Here is a 26,612-nt window from a genome sequence, read left to right on the forward strand (position 1 = left end):
TTTACGTGCTAAAAGAGAGGGGGGGTGTGTGTGTGTGTGTGTGGTGTGTATTTTCTGTATCTACATTGGGTGGTGGTTACTGGAGTGTATAGAATTGTCAAAACTCACTGAACTGAACATCTAATATCTGAATTTTATTGTATGTAAGTTATAACTCAAAAAAGGTATTAAAACCCTAAAACACTTAAAAACATAGAAATGGACAAAGTCATCCAAAGGATGAACAGAAGCTAAAGTGTGGTGAGTGAAGGCAGTTGTGGGCATAAGTGACCACACCCGGGCCCGGCCCTGCTCTGCCCAAGGACTGTAATAGCAATGGCCTCAATGCAGATGATGACGGCAGCTCAGTTATCCTCACAGGACCTTCTGAGGACAGGGTACATCCTCTTTTTATGGGAGGGAAACAGAGGCACAGAAGTCCACCCCCAAGGCTGCACAGAGAGTAAATGAAGCCGGGATTTGAGTCACGGTCCTTCTGAGGCCAAAGCCCATACTCCTCCACGTTGCCACCAACTGCTTCCCTGCTGGTGCCACCCGACCTGCCCTCACAGCAGGGGTGGGATCTGTATAGTCTTTCCAGTGCGAGGCACAAATGGCATGTCATCTGATCCTCATAACAAACCTGTGAGGGACGTGAGGGCAGGCACTGGATCTCCAGTGTATAATCAGAGTTGCTATTGCCTTGGAAAGTTTTGGCTTTTTATCTAGTAATAACTAACTCCATACTTTCCAATTCATCTTTGGGCCAAAGAAAATACACAGCAGTAATATTTGCCTCCAGACTATCTATCGATAATGTTCATTACGTTTTAAAAACTATTAGATCATTCAGGCCACATATCCACATAATCTTTAAAAAAAATTCCAAATACAGCTTAAATAATATTTGCTTAATAAGAGTCTTCCACATTCCAAAATGCAGCTCACCTCCTCACCCAAAGGTAGGCCCCATGGCAAACTGCAACCCACAATAGCATGTATCATTAAGAATTTCCAAATGCATTCCTCATACAATTACAGCAGATGAACCGACATCTGCTGTCACAGTTTAGAAAATCAACCATAGAATAGATAGGAAAATGTACCTTTTCTTTTTCCTTATTCCCTGACTCCATCAAAGGGCTCGGAATGGAGCCCAGTGGCAGGAGTTGCGGGAGATGAAAAAAGGGACTCAGGTTGCTGGACGCCCTCCCCTCTTCCGAACTGGAGGTGGGCAGTGACATGGAGACAAGATGGGGAGCGAGTGGCAGGCCACATGTGTTCAGCACTGAGAGGATATTTTTCTCCTCCTGTCTTTGTCACCTACCTTCACTTGCTCGAGAGGCAACAGCTCTGACATCTAGTGAGCTTTTTCTCCTGTCTTTATGTTTGCCTGACTGATTATCTGTGGAGACAAATTATAAATCACCTCTTCAAAGGGATTTTAACAACATGTTAGGAAAATTACCAATCTAAAATTTTTTAAAAACAAAACTTAAGAATCAGAACACCATTTAAGATGCCACCAAAAATCAACACAGTGCACAGAGATGAAGACTATAAACAATTAGGTTTTAAGGGGGCTGACTTTCTCAAAATGTCCCACCTGTAACAGTCATAAACAAGTTCTTTACAGTTTCTAGATGACATAATTACAGAGTCCACAACATAAAGTAAAAACTAGCAGAAATGAACTCAGAAGAATTCTTCCTATTATACTTCTATATAACTGAGTAAAATGATGGGAAAATTTTGATCCCCATCCACACTTGCCCCAAAGGAAAAAAAAAATCTTATGTATTTTTCTATATACAAGCTCTTAAATATCCCAGGGAATAACGTGCCTCTCTTTTTCAGGGTAGTACAGGGAACACTGCTTTGGGGTATATTTCAAATGACAGTTTATCTTTGTTCCCCTCTGACCCACTTTCTGTGAACGGCACCCATGCTCTTTCAGGCTCCAAATGGGTGTCTCTGACTCGTCTCTCTCCCTGACCCCATGGCAGTCAATGACAAGGCAGAGTTGACCTTCCTTCCTGTCCCCTCCTCTGTGCACCTGCTGGGTGCCATGCATGGTGCTGAGCCTCTCCAACCTGTCCCCACTTCACAGATGAGGAAACTGGGAGCTGCTGTGCTGAGGAGTGAACACAGAGCTGGCTCTCTAGCTCAGGTCTTCTCACCTGCAGGTCGCTATCCCCTCTGCCTTCTCTTGGCTGCCTCACCTGGAGTCCCTGCTCACAGACAGGATCTCAATGAAGGCCCTTGGTACTCCTTCTCCCCATCGAGAATCTTCTTCACTTGCTCTTTGCTACATTCTCCTCTACACGGGCACTCACAGTGAACTTTCAAGGTCAATGATGATCTCCTTGTTGCTACACCTGAAGGATATGGTCCAATTTTTACCTGACTTGACTTAATTATGGTACTAGGCACAACTGTTCACTCTTTCTGGAAACTCCTGGATTACAAAGTCCATGCGCTCCTGGTTTTCCTTCCTACTCTTACTATTCCTTCCTAGTGTTCTCCATCCTCTTCCTCGGCCCCCCTGGTATTCCCAAAGATTATGCCCTTAGCCATTCTTCTCTTCTCAGACAACACAATCTCCTCAGATCTTATTTCTTCCTAATGCTTTAACTAATTCCTGTGTTGTTGTCTTTCCCAGGCCTCTCTCCTGAGCTCCATACTTATATCTTAACTGGCCAGTGGTCACCTCCATTTGGATATCTCTCAAGCACTTCAAATGAACTCGTTATCCAAATGAACATTGTCTTCTCCCAAATCCACTCCTTATTCTAGGTCACTGAACAACATCTACCTTTTTGCTTAAGTTGGAGACAAGTTATCCACGACTCCTTCTCCCTCCCCTCTCTCAACTAGTCAGCTAAATCTATGGATTCTATCTCCTAAATACCTCTTATCTATCTCTGCTCTGTCCCTGTCCTAGATCAGACACTCGTCAACCTCCTCTGGATTATAACAGCCTCCTCATTGGTCCCCCAGCCTACAACCTTGCCCATTTCCATCCATTCTTTACGGGCAGCCAAGTGATCCTTCTAAAACAAAAATCTCACCAGATCATTCTCCCAATTAGAACACTTCAACGGCTCATCACTGCTTTCAGAATAAGACTGAAGCTCCTTAGTGTGGCTTCCAGAGTCCTGCGACATCAGAACCTCCTCTCTCCAGCCATCAGGAACTATTTATGATGTGCAGGCTCACTGCCCAAACCTTTATGCCTTGGTACAAACTGCTCACATTCCTTTGGGAACATACCTCTTCCATGCCACCTTCTTCATCTGGTTAACTCAATCCACTTTGAAGATGCAGCCAAGGTGTAGTTCAGATATCTTAACCTTTGGGAAATCTTCCCCTAATGCCTCCCCAGCCCCCACAACACTGCCAGTAATCACTCGCTTTACTGTCTTCCTCACCAGCTGTGAATGACATGAGTGTGGAAATAGTTTTCCTTTCTCTCTCCTAGGTGACCAGCACTGCCCAGCATGTAACAGACGCTCCAGAGACACATCACTGCTTCTCCAAACACCTGCATACTCCTGTGCACAAACGAAAGCACCACTAAATATAACCACTCTGATTCCATGCCTCCCTGGCTCAAAGCCCTTCAGCACCTCAGAGATGAAGAGTAACTTGCTGGCAGTCAAGGACAGGAACAGCCTGCTTACAACAGCCTGCCTTTCATCTCTCACTTGTGTTGACCACACTGTGGGCTGTGTCAGCACCACTGCTCCCCCCTCCATCTCAGGAACAGCCTTGACATCTGCTCCCGACATATGACGCTGTACCCTCTCCAAATGCTCACTCCTTCAAATCACACCTCCTCTCAACCACACACAGACCCAGTGTGTCTCCTTCCTCCGAGCTTCGTGCAGACTGATGTCCACACAGCTGCCTCCTAAGAGTGGGCTGTGAACTTACTGGCTGTTCCTTCATTCTTCTCCCTTTCATCAACTCAACAAACATTTACTGGCACCTACCATGCACCAGGCCCTAAGCCAGGCATTAGGGATGGGAAGATGAATAAGGCATGGTCCATGTCCTCAAAGGGGGTGGTCTAGAGGGGAACAAGGCAGGTGAACTAAGAGGGAGAGCAGTGATTTTGAAGTGCAGAAGGAGCCCAGAGGAGGAAGTGGCAGACTCTCTGCGGGAGAGGGGCAGAGAGGAGAGGAGCTATGACTGGTAGCTGTAGCCAAGAAGAGAAAGGCACTTCCAGGAGGAGGAAACTGCTGTGCAGATGAGCAGAATGTGGCTGGAGAGAGGCAAGAAGCAGAGTGCGTACCAAGGATGGGGCTGTGGTAAGAGAGGAAGGAGATGAAGCAGGCTTTAACGTCTACTTAACATTTTAAAGTTATTTTAATTCTATGTAACTAGTAGATCTTCCACTCCCAAGAGCCCTGTTAAGATCACTGCTCCCCCTGAGTCCCTACAGCATTTTGTGGCTGATTCTTAAACTTGTCCTGCTACTGGCAAGGCCTTTCCTGACCACCTCCTTGTCCCCTGACTGCCCTCCCCTCCCCAAGAAACACAGAATGCAGGTTTCTTGCAAGCAGACGTTCACGTTACCTGGCACGTGGTGGCTGTGCACTGAGTTTTGGCTGAATGAACGAATTCCACATCCTGCTTCCCTACCCATCCCTGAAGTGTCTGTTACTGCAGGGTTCCAGCCTTAGCGCTCAGTCTTCCTGCCTCCTTCCTTGGTCAGGAGAGCTGGCCGAGGGCCCAAGGCTTTGGCTATCTCCATATGCCACCAGGCATCTCCCCTGGAACGTTCCAGGCACCTCAGATATACCAAGTTCAAATCTAAATTACCATCCTTCCCCTGTACAAACCTGCATTCTCCTGCACTTATTTTCATTAATGTTATCCAGTGGCCAAGCTAGAAAATCTTGCTGATATTCTCAAGTCTTTTCTCTTTATCCCGCATTTTAAGCTGGGTCCCAAGTCCTACTGATCACACCTAACTATCTCTTGATTCCAGTCGCTCAACTGGTCTCTTTGTCTCTTTTCTCCACACCATCACCGTGACTATCTTTCTAAGTGGCCCTTTTTCACTTACCTATTTAAAGACTCTCCTGGCCCTCCTGTGCTTGTAGGATGAAATCCAAACTGGCCTGACCCAGCCTCGCCTGTCTTGATGCCTCTGTGCATGCTGCTCCTCCCTCCAGGAATGCTCTTCCTGTCCTCTGGCTGCCTCCTCCTCCTCTTCCAGACACCAGCTCAACCATCATCATCACTGGGAATGTCCCCCAGCTTCCCCCAGTGTGGTACTACAAAGTACAGCGTATTCAATTATTTCTACCTTCCATCAGCCAGCGAACTCCATGTTCACTTCTGTGTGCCTAAAGGCATGCTCAGGGCCTCATCCAGACCAACTCAAGCTTTGTAAGACTGGGCAGTTGTCACATTTAGTGTCTTCGCTAAGACATAGTACCATGTGGAAACAACACATGGGCCAGGAAAAGGGGTACATGGCTGGGAACTTTACTGTTTTTCTGGGCACCCAGAATCTGAATCCCCTTTCCAGTGACTCCCACTACAAGGGAGGAGGCCAGAGACTCCCCTACTCCACTCCCTGTCAGCGACAGGGGAGCAGGTGACGTGGGCCCAGCCAAATGAGAGCTTGCCCCCAGGAGTCTGAATTAGAGCGAGTGAGGCCAGGGACGAAGGGTGTGAAGAAGCCACTCTGTCCATGGTGGTGGCATCGACATCCTGTGCCAGGCCTCAGCAAAGCCAGTGCTGCCAGCGGCGGCCCCAACCACGCTCCTAGGGCATGCTGAGGGCAGTGGGGACAGTCGTCCAGCTTTCCTTGCTTCCTGCTTTTTTTCTCAGACTGGTTCTTCAGCTTTCTTGTCCAATCTGTGAGCCACCCATTTCCTTCTGAAGAACTCTTTTTCTGCTTAAGAACAGATTTTTGTTGTGTGTAACCAAGGACCCTGGCTGATCCACGGCCTGTGATAGCTCCACTGCCCTCCCAAGGCAAGAGTCAGCTGAGTTTTTTGGACATAAAGCTGCTGAGGGGGAAGGAGACTAGACGGCCAGCCAGTCATCTGGGTGAGATGAGGAAGACTCCTGAGCGGGTGGTGACCCAGTAAAAGGACAGAATGGCCAGGACAAACGCGGTCTGGGAGATTCTTCCTTTGCCTAACATCTTCTACGACTATGTCACTGATTCTGCCTTCCAGTCCAGCTCTGTCATTTCCTGGCTGTCCAACTCTAGGCTGTCATTTAACCCTCTGAGCCTCAGTTTCTTTCTCTGTAATAAAGGAATGTTAGTAACAGCCACGTCTACCTCACAGGGCTGTTCTGAAAATTAAAAAAAAAAAAAAATCCAAGTCAGTCCTCCGTGACCCTGCAGAGCAGGGTTTCTGTGGGAGGCCGTCTGCTGCTTCCACTCCAGACTGCACCGCTGCAGTCTGGCTCCTGCCCTCACCACTCCCCTGAACCTGCACTGCCTCAGGCCACAAATGAGCTCTTGGATGCAACCGCCAAGGTCTCTCTCCACCTCTGGCTCTGCACTCCCGAGATTCAGCCCTGACCACTCTCGATACCTCCCCGTTCTCCCGTCCCTTGATTTCAGTGACACCCTCCAGGTTCCCACTCCCTCTCGGACCCCAACGCAGGTGGTCTCCAGGAACCTGCCTTCCCCCTTTTCCCTGCCATGTCTTCCTTGGTAACCTCAAAGTCTCCACTCGCCTTTACCATCCAAGGCTCAGTCTCATCAGTTCCACATCTGAGTCACTTGCCAGTGCTTTGCTGCCAGCAAACTTACATCTCTAGTCCTAACTTCTCCACAGAACACAGGAACGAGGGCTCTGGTGCCCAGCAGGCAGTCAATAGAAGTTTGTAGAATGAACGAACAGATGAGTGAATACACAAACCCAGAACCTCACAAGTAGTGCTTTCTACATACATCTTCCTAGCCCTATCACCACACCCTAAATCTCCAGGCTTAAAAACGACCTTTACAACTAGTCTTTCTTGCTCTCCTCTCTCTGGTCTCACACCATCACCACATCCGGCCTCTCCTCTCTTCCTACTGTGGTCACCTTATTATGTGCTGGCCATTGTTTTCTCTCCTCTAGACTATGGCAACGCTGGTGTTCTTGGGCCCCCTTCCACATACTCTGTTACACACATGCTCTAAGAGCTTCTTAGCACTCAGATGTCATCATGCTACTCCCCTGCTCAAAAATCTGCAGACTCCCAGTGCCTGCAGATGAAACTCCTAATTTCCTACCTAGCATCTAAGGATCCTTCGTGATCCCAACTCCTCTTTCCACACTGACCCTTTATACCCGTTAAAATTTAATCCTTGCTCTTTCTAGAGCACACTCTGTACTTTGCCTCTTCTGTGCTTGTTTTTATTTCTGGAATGCTTTTCCTTCCACATCCCTTTTCTTATTAAAATCCACCTCTCCCTGTCTGGAACGTTCCCTCTTCCTCTGAGTCACCTTGGCACCACTGGTCCTTCCTCATCCATAAGTGACCACTTCTTATCACTTGCTTTGTGTCCTTTGGGATCAATATGTCTCTCTTCTTTTCAGGTTAAAGCCTTGATTGCTCTTGGGTGTCCACAAGACCTGTCCTGGCACATGCTTCAGGCTTCTTGGAGTCAGCCATTTGGATGCAAGTGCCAGCTCAACCATTTCCTCTGTCTTTGGGGAGATTATTTAGCCTTTCCATTTCCTTATCTGTAAAAAGGGAACTTCATCTATAAAATGCCTACCTCATTGGGTTACTGCAAGGCTTCATTTAAATTAATTGTAAATTAAATTAACTAAGTTAAGCACTCAGTACAGTATACAGTAAACGCCCAGAGAGCCACCTGGGGAACATTCCTACAATGGACGGCTGAACGCGGTGGTGCTGCAGAGAGCACCTCGGCAACAGCGGGAGGGATGGAAGACGAAGTCATCTCCCTGGAGGTCCTTACAGACAAGCCGGGCAGCCAGAGCACTCCTGGGCGTGGCAGGGTGTGCTAACATCCATGCAGGCTTGATGGAGCACCTCTGGCCGAGGAGCTGGAGTGGACCTGCATCATCACAGCCCGGGCCCTCACTGTGAGGGCCCAAGTAGGAAGGCAGCTTGCTAAAGCCATGACATAACACTTGAAGGAAGCAGGCGATTCCAGGTCAGGGAAAAACTGCAATAACGCAGATTCCTTTGTGGGGAAGATTAGATTGTGGGGAAGAACAGATAGTGTCCAAGGCACGGTAAGTAGACGGCTACAAGGTGAGGCAAGTCTGATGGGGTCCAGCTACCTTCCTGTAGGCTGACAGCGACTACTGACAGGAGATGAAGACGTCCCTGCTAAAGTACTGTAGTCTGACCCCTAACACTGTTGCCTTTTGAAGCATAGATAAGGCCAACAAACCAGCCTTCACTCAACGTGTCTTCACATAAGTTCACGCATTTGAGGTGACCAGTTTTCTCCCCACAAGCTGAAACCCACCCCAGGACACCTGTCAGCAGGCCCACAAGTGCTCAGGTCCTTTGACTCATAAACCTGCCTGGGGAGTTAGGGAGACAAATGTTGCCATGAGTAGGAAAATACAGTCCGACTGTGCACCAGGCAAGCTAGTCAGAGTAAAGGTTTGTTTTTATTCTATTTTTTTCAAAAGTTCAATGAACCCTAAGAATGAATATAGGGCACCATACCTGTATGACTGTCAGACTGAACACATTCAGTTATTTTCTCAGCCTAAAAATGAATTTTAAAAGCCATTAGTTCTGATTGCCTAGTTATGCAATAAGAGAAATCTTGCTGGGGTGCACCTGGGTCCCGAGGGCTCTCCTTACATACCTTATTGTTGCCATTGCACACTCTGATAATGGACACATAGTGTCTAATTTTTCTGCAAGTAGAAAACAATGCATTATTTCTCTCCTGGCTCTCTATTGTGATGGATATGCAGCTAATTTTTTCATGATGAAAAGAGCATCTCTTTCACAACACACAAAATGCTTTGAGGAGAGCATTTCTATTGTTCATGGCTAAGGCCACCAATAAAAGAACAAGAGTCTACAAATGGCCCCCGGTGTCTGTTAGAAGATAAGTTGACTCCTCAGTAAAAACAAAATTCTTCCAAGTCATCACAACATACAATAAAAAACACCTATTTTTAAGAAAGGTACTACATGTGAACTAACCAAAAGCCTTTAATCCCTTAACAAGTTTTCATTTTCACAACACTTCATAGTGATGTTCTTCCTCAAGTTCCAACAAGCAGTCTGCTCAGTCATTCACGGAAACAGCCCAGGCCACCCTGGGGGCCCGGCTTCGCATTAACTTGGTTAGCTGGGAGTCTAGAACAAAGCAAGCACGGCTTATCTCAGAAGCTGCTGACTCTCCTCACTTCTTTATTGTTCCTTTGATTTTTTTCAGTTTTTCCCCTTGATAATCAAACCCCTATGTAATTATCACAAAAAATTTGGAAAGGACATAAAAAGGCAAAGAATGAGAACAGAGAGCCCACACAGATCCGTCTCCCTGAGGCCATCGCCAACTGGCAGCAAAGCCTGGTGACCAAGCACGTGAGCCATGCAGTCAGCGCAGAGGTCTGCAGCCCAGCTCCACCAAGCACTGGTGGCCGAACCCAGGGCCAAAACCTCACCTCTCTGAGCCTCAGTTTCCTCATCTGTAAGATGGAGATGATCCACAGTGCCGACATCACAGGTCTGTGGGTAGGATGAAGTGAACTGATGTCTACCAGGCACTGGGAGCCTGCCCAGGGTGGGAAGGTCTTGACAAATGGTAGCAGCCGTTACAACCACACGGCCGCACCTCCTCCTGTTCTTTTTTCCTTCTTTCCTTTTCATGATTGAGACCATAAACTGGTATGATTTTACATTTTGATTTTTGTACTTATCATTCACATTTCTCCTTGTAATTTAATTTTCTATGATCATCATTTCTAATGGTGGCATATTTTATTGTTTTTCCTATATTTAAGATAGATTCTGAGACAAACCATATGAAATTTTTAGGCTCCTGATATACACTGCTTTCCAATCTATACTCACATCTGTTTTATATGAGTCTCCATTAATGGTAGTATTTAAAATATTTTTATCCAATTTGATAGGTCTATATAGAATTAACATGCAGGCCATCAAATTAGACAGAAATCTTTTAAATATAGTGAGTTCGCCAGTTAGTGTTCTCATCACTGATTTAAATACTTTAGTCTCTTGTGTGTCTATGCAGCTTAATCAAGACTGTCCTGAGTCTGGTGGCCCTGGCTGCCAGCTTGAGGGCCAGGCAGGAGTCATGAGGAAGCCACCCCGGAAGGCCATTCTTTGATGACAACTGACCTTGTTACAAGTCTGTCTTCTAAATTTCTGCATGCAGTCCTTGACTGACTTAAGTATTCAAAGCAATCTGCAGTAAGGCAAACATGGCACGTTAATTGAAGTACTTGTCTCTTCCACTTACCCTCCCTGTCCAACGACAGGTATTATCTTCACATTTTGTTGTATGTTATCTCCGTTTTTCTTTTTGGCATAGTAAATTCCTTGCCACTCCTATAAATGGAATTTAAGTATCATTATACTTTGTGTTCAAAACATAAGCCCAAGAACATTTTCCTCTTCAGGTTCTGATTCATTTACCATTGCTAAAGCCATTAGGATAAAAAATTATCCTAACCCCAAACACAATTTTAGGTAATCTGACAATTCTTTCTCAATCTCCCAAATCCATCTCCTCCTGGATTGCTGACAAAAGCCAGGCCACCACAGTCTAAGTGGTCATATGTCTTTGGCAGCCGTCTGCTGGCAGAAGAGGCCCTGGGCCCACGAACGAAGAGCACTCCCTTCCTTCAGTGCACAGGTTCCTCCGCTCTGAACTCCCACCTGCTGCAGCGAGGGGCAGGAGGGCAGGGCTCTGCCCCTGCATGCGGAAGGGGGAACACCTCAGGACAAGGCCAGAGAAACAGCCATCAGTGGCCACTAGCATGGTGGGCTGCTACCACCCTCTGGGATATGTGAGGGTTTCGGTCCCTTTGCAGGTAGGGTAGGGATGATGAGGTAACAGCCAGGACCGGGCTCAGGTAGAACAAATAGGCGAGACTAAAAGTCAGGGCTACAATTGCATTAGTCATGTTCTCCTGATCAGACAGAGTATAGGGAATCTTTAAGGATGGCACTGGAGTCTGGGAGAGCAGGTGTGTGTGGGACATGACCGCAGTGAGAGAACAGGGGCTGCAGATGGCTCCCTGACTCTTGGGGTGGTAGGGAGAAGGCTGGGATGGAGGTGGGTTTTCTCACCACCTAAAAGGTTCTAAATTCCTCCAAGAGTCACCAGGGTCCTTAAGCTATACAAATCCCTAAAACCCACTGGAGGACACTGAACCCCTAGGGTGTTCCATAACCTTCTTGACCTTCCAGAGTTGCTTAGGACCTAGAGCTGACCCAGGCGGGAAGTGGATCACCATGGCAGGCTTGGTGGCTTAGTTCAAGTCTCCTGTCCAGAGACCCTTATACAAGGTCAGTTCTGAAATCCTCTATGCTTGGGGGGTGGTGACCTGCATGCAAACGCCAATGGCAAAATCTCATCTTCAGACTCCTCTGGGAAAGTGGATCCAAGAGAAACCAGGACACTGACAGAAGCAAAGGATGGTTACTGATGCTTCCTGCTGTACTTGTGAAAACAACAGGTACCAAGAAAGGACTGAATTAAAACCCAGCCAGAGAGCCCAGCTTGGTGCTTACCTACCCCAGAGCAGAAGGGAGGTGCAGGCCTCACCACAGCTCCGCGGAGACTGGCCTGTGCCTGAAACAGACCAGGACTAACCAAACACGGAGCCCTCGGCAGGAGTGGGCAGCCTGTCTTCCATACCCACAGCCCACGCGTCCACCTTAGAAGGCTCCAGCAGACAGGCCCAAGAGTCACTACTGAAGCTCACCAGCACGAGAAATATGAGAAACCAGGACGCTGTTTGCAAAAACTTGTGAATGTACCAAACACCACTGAACTGTATACTTTGAATGGGTGAACTGTTTGGTATGTGAATTAAAAAACAAGAGAGAGGGAGAAATACAGGAAGCCAATTTAATCAATCAAGTAGCACCTTAAAAAATACATGCAAGATTTTGGGGCTGGCCCAGTGGCAAAGTGGTTAAGTTAGCGTGTACCACTTTGGCAGTCTGGGGCTCGTGGGTTCAGATCCCAGGTGTGGCCCCACACACTGCTTGTCAAGCCCTGGTGTGGTGGCATCCCACATACAAACCAGAGGAACACTGGCACAGATGTTAGCTCAGTGACAATCTTTCTCAAGCAAAAAGACAAAGACTGGCGATGAATGTTAGCAAAAGAAAAACATATATATATATAAATTTTTTTCCCCAAGATTTTCTCCTCCAATCTTTCTGAATAGATGTGAGCTGCTGGATTCCAATGAAAGGTGTAAGAAGCCACTTCAGCCAAAGCTGAACAGTCCAGCTAAAAGAGGACAACTCAGCGATGACTTTACTTGGATAACAGAGTTGCCCGTAAGTTTTCCAGTCACCAATGGAAGCAAAAAATATTTATTTTCCGCAGATCATATTTCTTATATTTAAGATAGGTAAATATCTTCTGACACGTTTTAGTTCCTGCGAATAACAAAGTACTACCTTAGAATGCTGTTACAAACATTAAATCTCGTAATGAACATAAACTCTTAAAAAAGTCACATGGCAAACACTCAGTAAACGGCCTGTTTCTGGCACAGGGGGTTTTGCATAGGCCTCTCTCTCCAAGCTGAGCTCCCCTCAGAACTAAGGCCCGCACCGTCCTCCTGCTCCAGGGAAAGCTGAGCACCGAGCTGGGCTTCTCTGACTACTCAAACAGCCCCTTCTTGGGGCCTGTTGTCTTAAAAATTAAATCATCATCATCTGGCTGTCCCATCCCAGGGCCAGCACAGCGCCTGCATGTGGTAGACAGTCAAGGAGCACTTGGAGCTTCTGTTTGCTGAATGGAAAAGGTAGGCCAAGGTCAGACTACAGAAGCCTGGTACCAGGCTAAGGGAGGTGAACTCTATCCTGAGGGAGTGACAGGACCACAATGATGATTTGCTGAGACTAATCACTCACTAGTGTAGGGTGGACTGACTGGAGGTGGAGGGTCATGGGACAGGGAGACCTAACCGGATTCAGCCACCACAATCCCAAGGTGTAGGAAGAAGGCCCTGAACAAGGGTAGGCCCAGGCTGTGGACACTCAAAGGCAGAGGCTTAACAGACATCAAGGCTTGAGGATGGATTTGATAGAGGAGACCACCAAGTAGTGAGGAACCAAAACCATTTCAGGAATTGAAGTCCAGGCAACTGTGAGGATGGGCAATGAGAAGAGGCAGCAAATGGGGGAGAGGTTTTCTATTAACAGGAGATGAGAGAAAATCCTTGTTAAAAAAGTTGATTTCAAGATGACAGCAGGATGTTGAATCAGACCTCAGAAAGGAGGCTGGGGCTAAAACTGGGGAAATGTGAGACATCAATGCAGAGCAGGAAAGATGCCTCAACCACCAAGGAGCTTTCTGAGGAACACAGAAGGGGACAGAGAGCCCTGGTAAACCTGGGAGAAAAGAGATGGAAGAAGAGGAGAGGCGGTGAGCGGGGAAGCAGAAGGATCACAGCAGCTGAGGAAGGTGAAACTTTGCAAAAGCTAAATGGCTGTCAGCCGTACGTCACCGTCACAGGCAGGCATCCGGGCCGCCAGCATTCACTCAGAGCCTGCAAAACACAATTTCTAAGGGAAAAAATTCAAAACTTCTAAAAGAAAAGAGGCACTGCAAGGCTCAGGTATCTGAGCAGATGGGAGACTACGGGTTCTAGAGCACTAAGAGAGAAGTCTGGGGGAAGAAGAAACGCAGGAGAGTCAAGAAGGATATATAGAGAGATGCAAAGAAGCACAAGTGTGAGGGCTGAAAATCAAGGCATCTAATAGGACGAGTTTTAGCCAAAGGAGGAGCCACTGGCTGAAAACAACAGGTAGAGGGGGCTTGTGGAGAGTGGTGTTTGCAATATTCTCTGCTGGAACATCATCAGAATTTCCCCTCTGCCCCCAAGAATATCCTACTGAACAGCACACTTGGAATTGGACACTCCAAAGCCCCTTACCTCTGTCATCTAACCACTTCCTAAGTCTTTATTTGGGTTCCCAGGGCATGTCTGAACTCTCTCCACTGCCCACGGTACCGCCACTGCCCAGGGCTGACTCCTCAACAAGCCCTTCTTCTCCCTAGGGAGGCTCACTCAGAAAGGCCACATATTCTTTCACCTCAAAAACTGCCCAGCTAAGTGGCCTGTCCTGCGGCAGTGTTGCCAGCAAGCCAGCAGCTTACTGACAAATGACAGATGGCTGCTTTTCCACTCTCCCCAAGAACTCTGAAACATACAAGACAAATAACCAGGTCCTTTTTTGAAATAAAGCAGTATAGAGATTGATAATATGATAACCATTCATATTCTCTGCTCACAATAAATACAGATTTCGGAGAACAGGTCTCACGCTGTTTGAGTTTGAAGCCCTTTGTACCTGGTGTCCAAGAGCATAACTTAGGAGGCGAGAGGCCATTCCCACAGATCTGGTGGATCCCAGGGCCTACAGCTCACCCACTTAGCGCCTCCTGCCCCATCTCCACCTGCTCTCCTTGGTGAGCAGGAGACAGAGCGCCTCAGTGTAGGAGCTGCCAGATCAAGGTGCACGAGGGCCGTCATCTCTGACTCACGTCGAGCTGAAGCTCACCAGAAAACTCCTGGCTGATCCAGTGGCAGCTGGGACCTAAATGCCAGGATTGGGAAGTCCATGGTGAAGCCCCTCAAAGGCTGCTAGGGTCTTGGATGACTGCCGCCCTGCTGCCGCCTTCTGAGGATACCTCTCTCCACCAAGGGAGGGGCACTAGAGCTAACTGATCAGCACACCTGAGGGCCTCTTCATCCAGCCCAGCCTCTATCTCTCTTCCCAGAGGACCTTCCACTCTCTTCCAGCAAAAAAATCATCATCCTTGACAGAAAAGTTGAAGGCAAAATAGGGTTCAAATAGTGCCCACTTCTGTTATTTCCAATACAGCATCACTAGGACCTCACAGCTGGCCTGTTCTTTCCTCGTTCTCACTGCAAGGCAAGCTTGTGTGCTCACAGCCATGGGAAAGCAAAGGTACACGAGCTTACTCATGGTGCTTCAAGGGGCCCAAGCGCAGTGGGGGCATAAGCTTTGTATGGCCCTTCCGCCCCCTATGCCAGGCTGCTCTTGTATGCTACAGGACAGGCACTGGCCAAATGCCACAGGGGAGAGGGCAACACTTCCACGGTGGCCTTCACCGAGCGAGCAGGAAAGCAGGTCACCAATTTTCAAACATTTCAAACAATCAGATTAATAGCCCCTACGCAACTTCCAAAAGTTAAAAGAGCCCAACAGCACAGACTGAGCATGACCGTGAAAAGCAGTAGCCTTCTCCCTCTCATCATATTTTAGACACTAACACCAGTGAGGTGCTGTCAGACGCGCTGTTCAGAGAGAAACCTCCATTGAGACAGAGCCTGCCCTTCTTGTGCCTGGGCTCTCAGCACGGGGCTATGGGCCTTCTCACCTTACTGGCTGATGATGCCTCTTATCTGTCGGGTTTGCACCCTGGAATATGAGTGCTCTGAGGCAGGAAGTTTTGTTTTGCTTTTCTTTCTATACCAGAATCTAGTCAGTGCCCGGCACACTGCAGGCATTCAAAAAATGCTGAATGAGTGGATGAGGCTCAGAAAAATGTTGGGCTCGACTGTGTTCTGAGACTGCGTCACCTCATTGGCAATCCTTTACCCAGAACCATCTGCCAACATCTACCACTTAGAAGATCAACTCACCTATTACAAAGATGAAAATAACAATTTTAAGTGTCTATTAAAATTACTCTGCTTATTGGCTAATCATATTATATACTTTCTTGGCCTCAGTTCCCTCACCTGCAAAATGGGAATAATAGGGATAACACTGCCTACACCTCCCCAGACTTCTGGAAAGAGTAAGACTGAGACCCAGATATGGGATGCTCAGTGAATGATAAGTCTCCTTCCTTCCCTCTTTGTTATGTGAAAGTAAAAAAGGGACTGACCTCTTACTTACCTTGCCTATCCTGATGCATGAATTTATAGTATCGAGCAAATCAGCCTTTTTTTCATTTATAGGCACTTCTGCTAATTCCTTTCCTATTAATTCACCTGACTGATAGCCCATTGTTGTTTCAAATGCAGGATTTGCATACTGGGGGGAGACAAAAGAAAAAACATGAAGTGAATTAAAAGAAATTTTGAAAAGAGGACAATCAAGGGCGTTCAACTGAAGCCATCCTATTTTCCCCCAGAAAGCTCAGGAGCCTGGAGCTCACCAGGGCAGTTCTAAAGCCCCAGAGCACAGTCCCAGAAGAACCCTGGAGTCTGCAGAAGCCTGTGCTCCAGTGACAGCTGGGGCTTTCGGCGGTATCCTCCTGAGGTTCAGGGAGGGCAGCAGACCTGCTTGCAATTAAACACCAGCAGAGGAAAGACAGTGCATGGAGACAGCCCCAGGGCGGTTACAAAAGGGCTGTTTAATAGTGACCCAGTGGAATAAAGCACCAGCCCGGGAGTCTGAAACACCCAAGCTCTACTCCTGCAAGTCACTTACCATCTGTTTAATGGGAATAAAACATCTCTCTTACCTCTCTCATATGATGCAAATAAATAATGTGTTTGGAAAGCAGGCTATGAACTAGAAAGTGTTTACAAATGTAAAACTTTATGGTTACATTTCAGACTATAAGAAAATGTATGGGAAAGTTGTGCATGAGCTAATAACAATAATAAATGATGATAAAACAATAATTGACACTGTTTAAGGTCTGTTTTCCTTGCGAGGCACCATAGCAAGCACTTCACACACACGACCTCATTTAGTCCTCAGAACATCCTTACGAAAGGCAGGTTGTTCTCAGTATTAATGGTATTTCCACTTGTACAGATGAGAGAGCAAATTCAGATAGATTAAGTAACTTGCCCAAAGCTGCTCAGCTAGAAAGGGGCCAAGGCTGACTGGAACCCATGCTTGTCTGACACAAGCCTGTGCCCTTAACCACTGGCCCAAAGTCACCTCTCAGGACACCAACTCGTGAACGTCACCATCACCAGCACTTGACCAAGAAAGTTGCAGCCAGATTAAACTGAAGGGCTGAAGTGCTCAGAACTAAAATCAAGGTGGAGCTAATTTTCAGACAAAAGGAACATTTCTCTGCCACAGCTCCCTCTTTTGCTGTTATCTAAAAGTACAAACCATGTTATCTCAAGCCACTTACATAAAGCTACTTAGATAAATAGAGGGTAATTTGTTCAGTAAGTTCTAGGTTATTCTTAAAATTGTGAGTACTTTCTAGTAAATTCCTACATCAAAAACAGGAAGAAAGGTGAGAGTCTGCCTCCTCTACTCCCACAGTCCCTCCCCACAACCCCAACCCAGTAACAATTCTTCTGGATAAAAGTCTCTCCTTGCTAAATAAATAAATAAACAAAAAGCGTGAGAATAAATGCAAATATGGTATTTCTAAAGAATATTTTCTAGCACCTTAAGTAATTATTAGTATCTTTTCTTACCTATAGGGAACTTATTTTAAATCACATATGTTATAGATTTTGTTCTGATAATCCTCTAAGGGAAAATTGGTCTCCTGAACTTCAAAAAGAAAAAAAATCATATTGGAGGGGTTCAATCCTAAAAATGAGAACAAACAAAACCAGAAATCCAGAAGGACAAACTTTCAAAATAACAAACCTGTATAATGTGGTCTTCACTCGTAATTTCAATTGCTTCTTGACTTTTCTCTAACGCAGTGAATATTGAGTTACAAGCCCTTTATGGGTAGGAAAAAAAGGACTGATTAATGTAAATACTACAAAATCGAATACAATTTTGGGGTGTTACATTAACTTATTAAAATGTGGTTTTTGTCTGATCATAAAGGTAACAAACGCTAATTCAAGAAAAAGAAAGGGGGAATATTAAAAAGCATAAAGAAGAAATAAACACCTCCTGCTACTCCACTAATTGGGATAGCGATTCTGCACAATTTGGTGCCTTTTCTTCCAACCTGAGGACCAGTGGACCACGCATCAGGGTTCAAATCACTGCCTGTCCCCAGCTGTGGGACCCTGGGCACATGACTGAACCTCACGAGCCTCCCTTCTCACCCTCCCAAGAGTCCTTGGGAGGACCAAGTGAGAGGATAGAGGCAAGAACCCGACAAAGGGCCTGGTAGAAAGGAGGCAGTCAATTATTTGTAGCCATTATTTTAAACAAATTCTTTTCACAAAATTGGGATCAATGGGATGTCTTGCACCGCTCCCTGCTTTCTTCACTTAGCCATATATCGTGAGCATTCTCCCAGGTCCTTAGTGTCTGAAAACACTTTTTAATTGTACAAGTAATGCAAGTTTATTGAAAATAATGAGAAAATACAGATAAAAATAAATGAGATACCATGTCATACCCACCAGGATAGCTATGATCAAAAAGACAGAGAAGAACAAGTGGGGTGAGGAAGCCTCATCCACTGCTGGTGGGAACGTAAAAGGGCACAGCCTCTTTGGAGAACAGTCGGGCAGGTCCTCAAACCATTAAACAAGTTACCACGACCCAGCAATTTTAGTCCTAGGTATATACCCAACAGAAATGGAAGATACATGTCCACACAAAAACTTATAGCCAAACAGTGGAAACAACTCAAATGTCCATCAACTGATGAATGGATGAATAAAACATGGTACATTCATACAACGGAATATTATGCAGACATAAAAAGAAATTAGGTCCTGATACATGCCACAATATGGATGAACCTTGAAGACATTATGCTAAGTGAAAGAAGACAGTCACAAAGGACCGCATATTGTATGATTCTATTTATACAAAATGTCCAGAACAGGCAAATCTATATATAGAGAAATTAGTTTAGTGCTTATCTGGGGCTGGGGGTAATAAAAAGGTTTTAAAATTGTGGTATGGTTGCACAACTCTGTGAATATACTAAAAGCCACCGAACTGTGCACTTCAAATAGATGAATTGTTCAGTATATGAATTACAGCTCAATAAAGTTGTTTAAAAATAAATGAGATCAGGGCCAGCCCTGTGGCCAAGTGGTTGAGTTCGCGCACTCCGCTTTGGCCGCCCAGGGTTTCGCTGGTTTGGATCCTGGGCGCAGACATGATGCGGCTTGCTGGGCCACACTTGGGTGGCATCCCACATGCCACAACTGGAAGGACCCACAACTAGAAAATATACAGCTATGTACCGGGCGGGGTTTGGGGAGGAAAAGCAGAAAAAAAAAAAGGCCCCTCAAAAGTAAATAAATAAATACATGAGATCAAATCATCTGAAATCCCAATACCTAGACATATCAATTGGTGCTGTGGGCAATTGCTTGTATAAACATATATGTAATACATATATTTATAAAAATAAGATCATACTTTACAATTTTATAATCTGCTTGTCTCACTGAACAATATACATTAACCTTTCCGTATCAATAATTACAGTTCTTTACTATCACTTTTTTTTTAAACTGTATTTTTTTTTTTTTAATGATTTTATTTTTTCCCTTTTTCTCCCCAAAGCCCCCTGGTACATAGTTGTATATTCTTTGTTGTGGGTCCTTCTAGTTGTGGCATGTGGGACGCTGCCTCAGCGTGGTCTGATGAGCAGTGCCATGTCCGCGCCCAGGATTCGAACCAACGAAACACTGGGCCGCCTGCAGCGGAGCGCGCGAACTTAACCACTTGGCCACGGGGCCAGCCCCTCTTTACTATCACTTTTAATAAATATATAATAGTCTATTATAAAGTTACACCATAATTTATTCAATGAATCCCCAATGACTGGACATTTAGGTTGTTTCCAGTGTTTTCCTTGTATATGCCTCAGAAGATGATAAAAAGAAAAAAACTGCCTATTTGTTCATAAAGTATAGAGATAATATTAAGAAAACTAACAATAACAATGCTTTTACATTATTCCTGGCATTACTAAACTGTCTCGCTAAACAAGACAAAGCAGCTTACAATAAAAATTAGCTCTTATTTCTTGGCATACAAAAAAAGGCAAGAGATGGTATGTGAATTACACTTCAATAAAGATGTTATTTTAAAAAACCCACAAATCAATAAACAGTAAGTTTCCACCTCTGACATAACAAGCTTGGAGGAGATGGATCTGTGAGACACCCTACTGTGTTTTATCATTCTTTTTTAATTTTTGCAGATCTAGTAAATAAAAAATGGTGCATCATCTGCATTTGCATTTCTTTGATTACTAGTGAAGCTGAACATCTTTTCATGTTTACTGGCCATTAATACCTCCTGTGAACTGCTTGATCCATGTCCTTCTATTTCTTCTACTGGATGTTTTCATTTTTTTAACTGATTCATCAAATCTCTTTAGGTATTTAGGGTATTAACTTGTCTATCCTATTTGTTACAAACATATTTTTCCCAGTTTGTTATTTGTCTAAATTTTTAACAGTAGTTAAGGTTTTTTTCCAACTGTAGACAAGCTTAACATTTTTATGTTGTCTAATCTGATTCTCTTCTTTAATGGAATCTGGCTTTTATGCCAGACTGAGTTTAAAAAGACTTCATCATCCAATTACATATGTTTCCCTATATTTTTAGTACTTCCGTGGCTCCACTTTTTTTTTTTTTTTTTTTTTTTTTGAGGAAGATTAGCCCTGAGCTAACTGCTGCCAATCCTCTTTTTTGTTGAGGAAGCCTGGCCCTAAGCTAACATTCGTGCCCATCTTCCTCTACTTTATATGTGGCACGCCTACCACAGCATGGCGTGCCAAGCAGTGCCATGTCTGCACCCGGGATCTGAACCGGCGAAACCCGGGCCGTAGAGAAGTGGAACACGTGAACTTAACTGCTGCACCCCCGGGCCGGCCCCTCCACTTTTTTTTTTTTTTTTGAGGAAGATTAGCCCTCAGCTAACTACTGCCAGTCCTCCTCTTTTTGCTGAGGAAGCCTGGCTCTGAGCTAACATCCGTGCCCATCTTCCTCTAGTCTATACGCTGGATGCCTACCACAGCATGGCTGCCAAGCAGTGCCATGTCCGCACCTGGGATCCGAACCAGCGAACCCCGGGCCGCCAAGAAGCAGAACGTGCGAACTTAACCGCTGTGCCACCGGGCCGGCCCCTCCACTTTTTAACATTAAGTCTTTGATTCTCTGGAGTGTGTTTTGGAGTTGGGTGTGAGATTGGGATATAACTTTTCTTTCCAAATGGTTAGTCAGTTGTCACAATTCTACTCACTGAAAAGTCCGCTCTTATCTGTGTTGATTTAAACTGCCATGTGAATCATATACAAAATTCTTAAATATACTCGTCTATTTCTAGACTTTACATTCTAGTTTACTGATCTAGCAGTAACACACAGTTGCTTGTCAGAGCTTTCTAGTGCATTTTAGTATCTGCAGAACAAGTCTATTTCTCCAGTTCTCCCGCCCTACATCTCCAGCCTCCCTTCATATTGCCATGTCTCCCTTCACGATGGCTCCCTTTGGCTGTCAGCTGGTGCACAGAGAACAAAGCAGGACATAAGGACAGACGGGGAAGACAGAGGACAAAGAGGGGAGCAGCGGATGCACCAGGGAGAGCCATGTAGGCCACATTTTACAGTTTGGATTTTCTCTTGAAGGCAGTGGGGAGCTGAAGAACAGAAACACAGATGGAGTTAAGTGTGAAGGCAAGTGTGGAGAATGGACAAGGAGGAGCCAGGACTAAATGTAGGGAGACTGACTGATGGTTTCAATAATGCAGGTAAGAAAAGATAGTGGCCTAAAGAGGAAGATGAGTGGGCATATTCCACAGATACTTAGGAAGTAAAATCAATAAGACTTGGTGAGCGACCGGATTTAGGGAGGTGTGAAGGGGACACAGGGGTTTCAGTCCAGGACCACAGGGTAGGTGATGCTAAATTCACTAAGCTAAATTATTCAGGAAGGTCAGAGGTCACAGTTAGCTTTAGGGATGAAAGAGAGACAATGATTTCAGTTTTAAAAACATGGGTTACAACCTAAAGGACTACCACTGCCATTCGCTGCTTGTGAGATCTTGGATGTAAGTCAGTTACTCTCCCTGGCTCTCAGTTTCTCCATCTTGAATGGACCAAAAAAGCTCTAACATCACCTACTGCTCCAAAATTCTCCTCTCCTCTGAGAGGGTGGTGGCCTGACTCACTGTGGGAGTGCTGCAGCCAGGCTGCGGAAGACCCAGGAGCGAGGGGTGAAGCGGGCCCCAGGGCAACCACCCACCTCAAGGTGCCCTGCAAAATCTGGCAACAAAAAGGAGCTCTTCCGCTCCCTTGAGAGCCTGGAAACACTGGTGCTCGGCAGCACTTCCGTGCCACTGCACGCTTCATTTCACTTCGTCTAGGAAGCATTTTTCTTCCCTGCTTGTGGAACTCTGTGCTGGTCCCCAACTAATCTTAACACTCCAAATTCTGATCCCCTTATCTCTGCTTAGGGCATACACAAACAGAACAACTTCATTCTCTCTTTGATTCCAGGTAAAGGAAATGTTAAAGAATAGTGGACCACCCAAGCAAGAACACTAGGATGGCAGAGAGCTGCTGACTTTCTTTCTTCTGTCAACCTCATATAATTTTACTAATTTGCTGCTTTTCTTGCTCTACAGGGAACTAGGTTTCTACTCATTTCACTTAAAAAAAAAAAACAAAAGGGGCTGGCCCTGTGGCCGAGTGGTTAAGTTCCTGCGCTCCGCTGCAGGCGGCCCAGTGTTTCGTTGGTTCGAATCCTGGGCGCGGACATGGCACTGCTCATCAGACCACGCTGAGGCAGCGTCCCACATGCCACAACTAGGAGGACCCACAACGAAGAATATACAACTATGTACTGGGGGGCTTTGGGGAGAAAAAGGAAAAAAATGAAATCTTTAAAAAAAAAAACCTGTTTATAAAGAACAAATTAAAAAATGTTTATTGTAGAGAAGAAAACATGTCACCTGCCAGAGATAACCAACATTAATAGGTTGGGTATGTATATATATTAAAAGCATCTTTTTCTCTTATAAAACAGAACAGATAATTCTGTATATATACTTTTGTACCCTCTTTTTCATTTACTAGCATTTTGGAGCCCCATCTTTGAATGTTGAGTTTCCAATTACTAACCTGACCCCCTGTTCGACATCCAGGCAGACCTTGGAAGCCTGTATGAGGAGAGGTACCACGCCACCACCCCATCCCATTTTAGCAGGTCAGTTACAGCCAAAAGGTAGCCGCCCACAACCAAAGTCCTCACTTGCCCACCAGCCCTGTGTGATGTGGTGGGCTTTCCAGAAGGAGCAGACTTACCTGAGTTTCAGCTGTGATCGCACCTCTCCAAACTCCAGCTGGAGCAGTTCGTTGTAACAGGCCATGAGGCTGGGGTTTTCCACATACCTCTACAAACAGAAAGGGGATTTTGTGGATAATCAAGCGTGCACCTTTAAATTATTCTGTATATCAATAAAAAGACTTTTTTTCAACAGACTTTTCAATTTGGTAACTGAAATCTAAAAAAATAATTTCTCTTTAATGACGAACACGAAATGAGACATGAAAATTTATTAGTACCGAATTAGCTGTTAAAAAAAAAGGGCTTAAGAACGCTTTTCTTTCAGTGCCTTGAGGTAAGAGGATTTTGGTTGTTTGCATGTCACCAGCAGAGGCTAGAATATGGAGAAGGAAGAAATTTACTAACTAAAGTCCTATTTATATTAACTTTCAGGGTATGTTCACTTTTTCAAGAGAAGTATTAAAGCTGTACAGCTCATGGTAAGCAAAAACATGCTTGCATTTCTCTTTGCCCCTGTATTTCACAGAGGTAACTGCCACCCAAGCAACGTTTTCCTACACTGACCTCTAACCATGGCTCAACGAAGCTGACAAAGGATGACTGTCCATAAGCAGAGGTACCAGTAAAGCCATGGCTTTGCCCACGCTCTCTCTCTGCTATAGACAGTAACTGTTTTATATAATAATCTTTACATAAAGGAAACATCTCACAACAAAGCAAATTACATAGTTCTGAGAAGCACGGACCCATTCCACCACTAAATTATGTATTTCATGAAGAAATCTTAATAGTTACTATGTTCTGACACACAGTTAAATTCAGATGCAAAAAATATCCGTGAACATTTACTCACTCACCCCTATTTCTGTGAACAGCTCTTGCTTTCACCAGCTCAGTACATGGGTAACACTCCATCTGACCAAGGAGGAAGCTGAGGCCTAAGAGGTTAAGGCCTCTGCAGGCCACTATCTACAAGCCAAAGGCAGACTGACGTGGGGCATGGGGCCCCTCGTGGAGCTCCTTCTATTGCCACGGTGAAGGCAGGTATCCTCCTATTTGAACAGGAATCAGGGTCTTGCCTGGGTGTCAAGCCAGCTAAAAATCCAGCCCCAGGTTCATGCCTTAAAAGCTGTAAGACCCTAAATGAGGCACTTAACCTTTCTGAGGCTGCTTCCTCACCTGCAAACAGGACAATACTGCTCCTACCCTCTGTGAGGACCAAGCACGAGACGGGAGAAGGCAGGCTAACTGCAAACTGCTGCACCCACAGAAAGCTCAGTGAGTGCCGGCCCCTGGGAGGGAAGGCAAGGACTACCGGCCATGGGCACGATGGTCCCCACATCTGCAGGCCAAAACACAGCCCCTCACAAACAAGTCTGAGAGAGGTGACATGCCTACCCGCTCCCACCTACTGTGAAGGCAGTAGAGCGCTGGCTCTGCTGTTCACTCCTCTGTCAGCCATGACACCACAGGAATACCCCAGCATGCTGCCCATCTCTTGACCAGGGGGAAACAGGGAGGAGAGACTGCTGGGCACAGTGTTGTGCTACTGCCAGCAGACAAGGGGTCAGGGACTTGACAGGGACATGGGTCCTCAGCTGTCCAAGGGCTTGGCTGGCCTCACCTGCTTTGCAGGCAAGATCTTAGGACATGGAGACATGAGCATTTATACAATTCCACCAGTGGCCTCACATGCATGTGACTAGATTTTTCACTGGGTATGAATGCATGTATCCAAATTTCTGTATCCCAAAGGTAGACATCACCTTGCTCCCACTGTCTGCCCCTCCCCCTCACTACCTCTGCTTTGCTCTGTGTGTCTAAACATGCCATCTTCCTCGCCCTTCTCCAACTTTAAACATGTCCCAAGGATTCTACCGGGCATGGAGGCTGGAGATGGGCATGAGGTCCAGGGGTCCTCAGGAAACAGGCTGCTACTCCTTCTGCTTAAACAGCAGCTAGTCTTCTCACCCTAAATCATCCCACAAGAGGGGCTGGCGCCACAAATCCTGCAGACTCCGGAGCTGACTCAACCTCACTCTCTTCAGAGAATGTCATGCCCAACTTGCTGGGCCCCACCCAGTGGTTCTCAACCCTTGGCAGCATATTACAACCACCTTAAAAAGTACCTTAAAAAGGACAATCTTAACAAGTAACACCAACGTGCCGGCCCCTCCCGACACCAACTGACAACAGACTCTCCAGGGAAGCTTTTCAAGGGGACTCTCATGCACACTGGCGTTGAGAGATACCAAATCCTAACCTTTGAGACTTTAATCAGCAAATGCTCAACCAATAGGTACAACTCAGGAGGCAAGCAGGTCTCCATCCACCCTGAAACCCTGAACTATGGCTAAGTCACCAAATAGCTGGCTACCCCTGAATACCAGAGATCTCACTGTAGAGTAGGCTTCCAGGTTAGGGCTGGGCTCAAGCCTTGGCACTACTGTTTCCCAGCCACGAGATTTGGGAGAATCACCTTCCCACTAGGTCTAGATGCTCTGCTCTGTCACTGTGTCCTCTGTCACTTTAGTATCCGTCTGTTACATGCAGATACAGGACTCTGTGTGAAAAAATTAGTTAGCACTTGTGGTCTCTGAGGACTGGTCACCCACTTGGATTTGTCACCTACAAAATGCTGAGCCTGCTATGTCTGTATTTCCTAAGTCAGGTATTTCTAAAATGACTGTTCCAAAGCTCTTGTGCTTTTTGCATGGAAGTGTTCTCACAGGGACAGGCAGCTAAAGTGGCGTCAGCACAGGCTTCAGGGTATACCTGGACTGAGTGGTCTGAGTGACAGGGCAGGGAGAGTGCGTGTCAGTTACTTTCAAATTTTCAAGTTAGCTTCACGATAACTCAATTACACTAAGAGAATATAAGGACTGCGGTTTACTAGACCTTCCACCAGCATCCTCTTTCTAGTCCACGCAGCTGTGCTGATGGATCTCCTTGTGCAGAATTTCAAACAGCACTTACCAAACACACAAATTTCCACCACTGCTTCTATGCCCTTTCAAAGACACCTCACACAAATACAAAGCTTAATGACTTCTGGGGGCTGTAGGTAAGCAAATGACCCAAGACAGGGCGAATAACCCACCCCTCAAATTTCACTAGATTCACTAGAAAGTGGAAGCCTCTAAGGTCTTTGTAAAAAGAATAGCCAGCTTTGCAGTCCAAGAATAATAATACAAAGAGCTTCCCAGCTATGTGGGAAAGATTTTTCCCTGTGTGACTGCTTTCCTGAGCCACTTAAAGAGGGACGACCT

The 26,612-nt window shown here is 45.8% G+C and overlaps 1 protein-coding gene across 10 annotated transcripts in view; it reads right to left on the reverse strand.

The window, feature by feature from the left end:
* Nucleotides 1–26,612, reverse strand: part of PDE8A (phosphodiesterase 8A) — a 137,763-nt gene that overhangs the window by 25,713 nt on the left and 85,438 nt on the right. For 7 of the 10 annotated variants that reach the window (XM_070230336.1, XM_070230317.1, XM_070230356.1 and 4 more), the window contains 7 exons: nucleotides 23,361–23,449; nucleotides 17,767–17,845; nucleotides 16,093–16,230; nucleotides 10,433–10,521; nucleotides 8,801–8,852; nucleotides 8,656–8,698; nucleotides 1,307–1,384 (listed from right to left, as the gene is read on the reverse strand). In XM_070230336.1, the coding sequence (XP_070086437.1) occupies nucleotides 1,307–1,384; nucleotides 8,656–8,698; nucleotides 8,801–8,852; nucleotides 10,433–10,521; nucleotides 16,093–16,230; nucleotides 17,767–17,845; nucleotides 23,361–23,449 (568 nt within the window). The remainder of the gene's footprint in view (nucleotides 1–1,306; nucleotides 1,385–8,655; nucleotides 8,699–8,800; nucleotides 8,853–10,432; nucleotides 10,522–16,092; nucleotides 16,231–17,766; nucleotides 17,846–23,360; nucleotides 23,450–26,612) is intronic. The other 3 variants (XM_070230346.1, XM_023649424.2, XM_023649427.2) reach the window with 2 other exon arrangements.

This window comes from Equus caballus, chromosome 1, assembly GCF_041296265.1.
Source record: "Equus caballus isolate H_3958 breed thoroughbred chromosome 1, TB-T2T, whole genome shotgun sequence".
Lineage (NCBI taxonomy): Eukaryota > Metazoa > Chordata > Mammalia > Perissodactyla > Equidae > Equus > Equus caballus.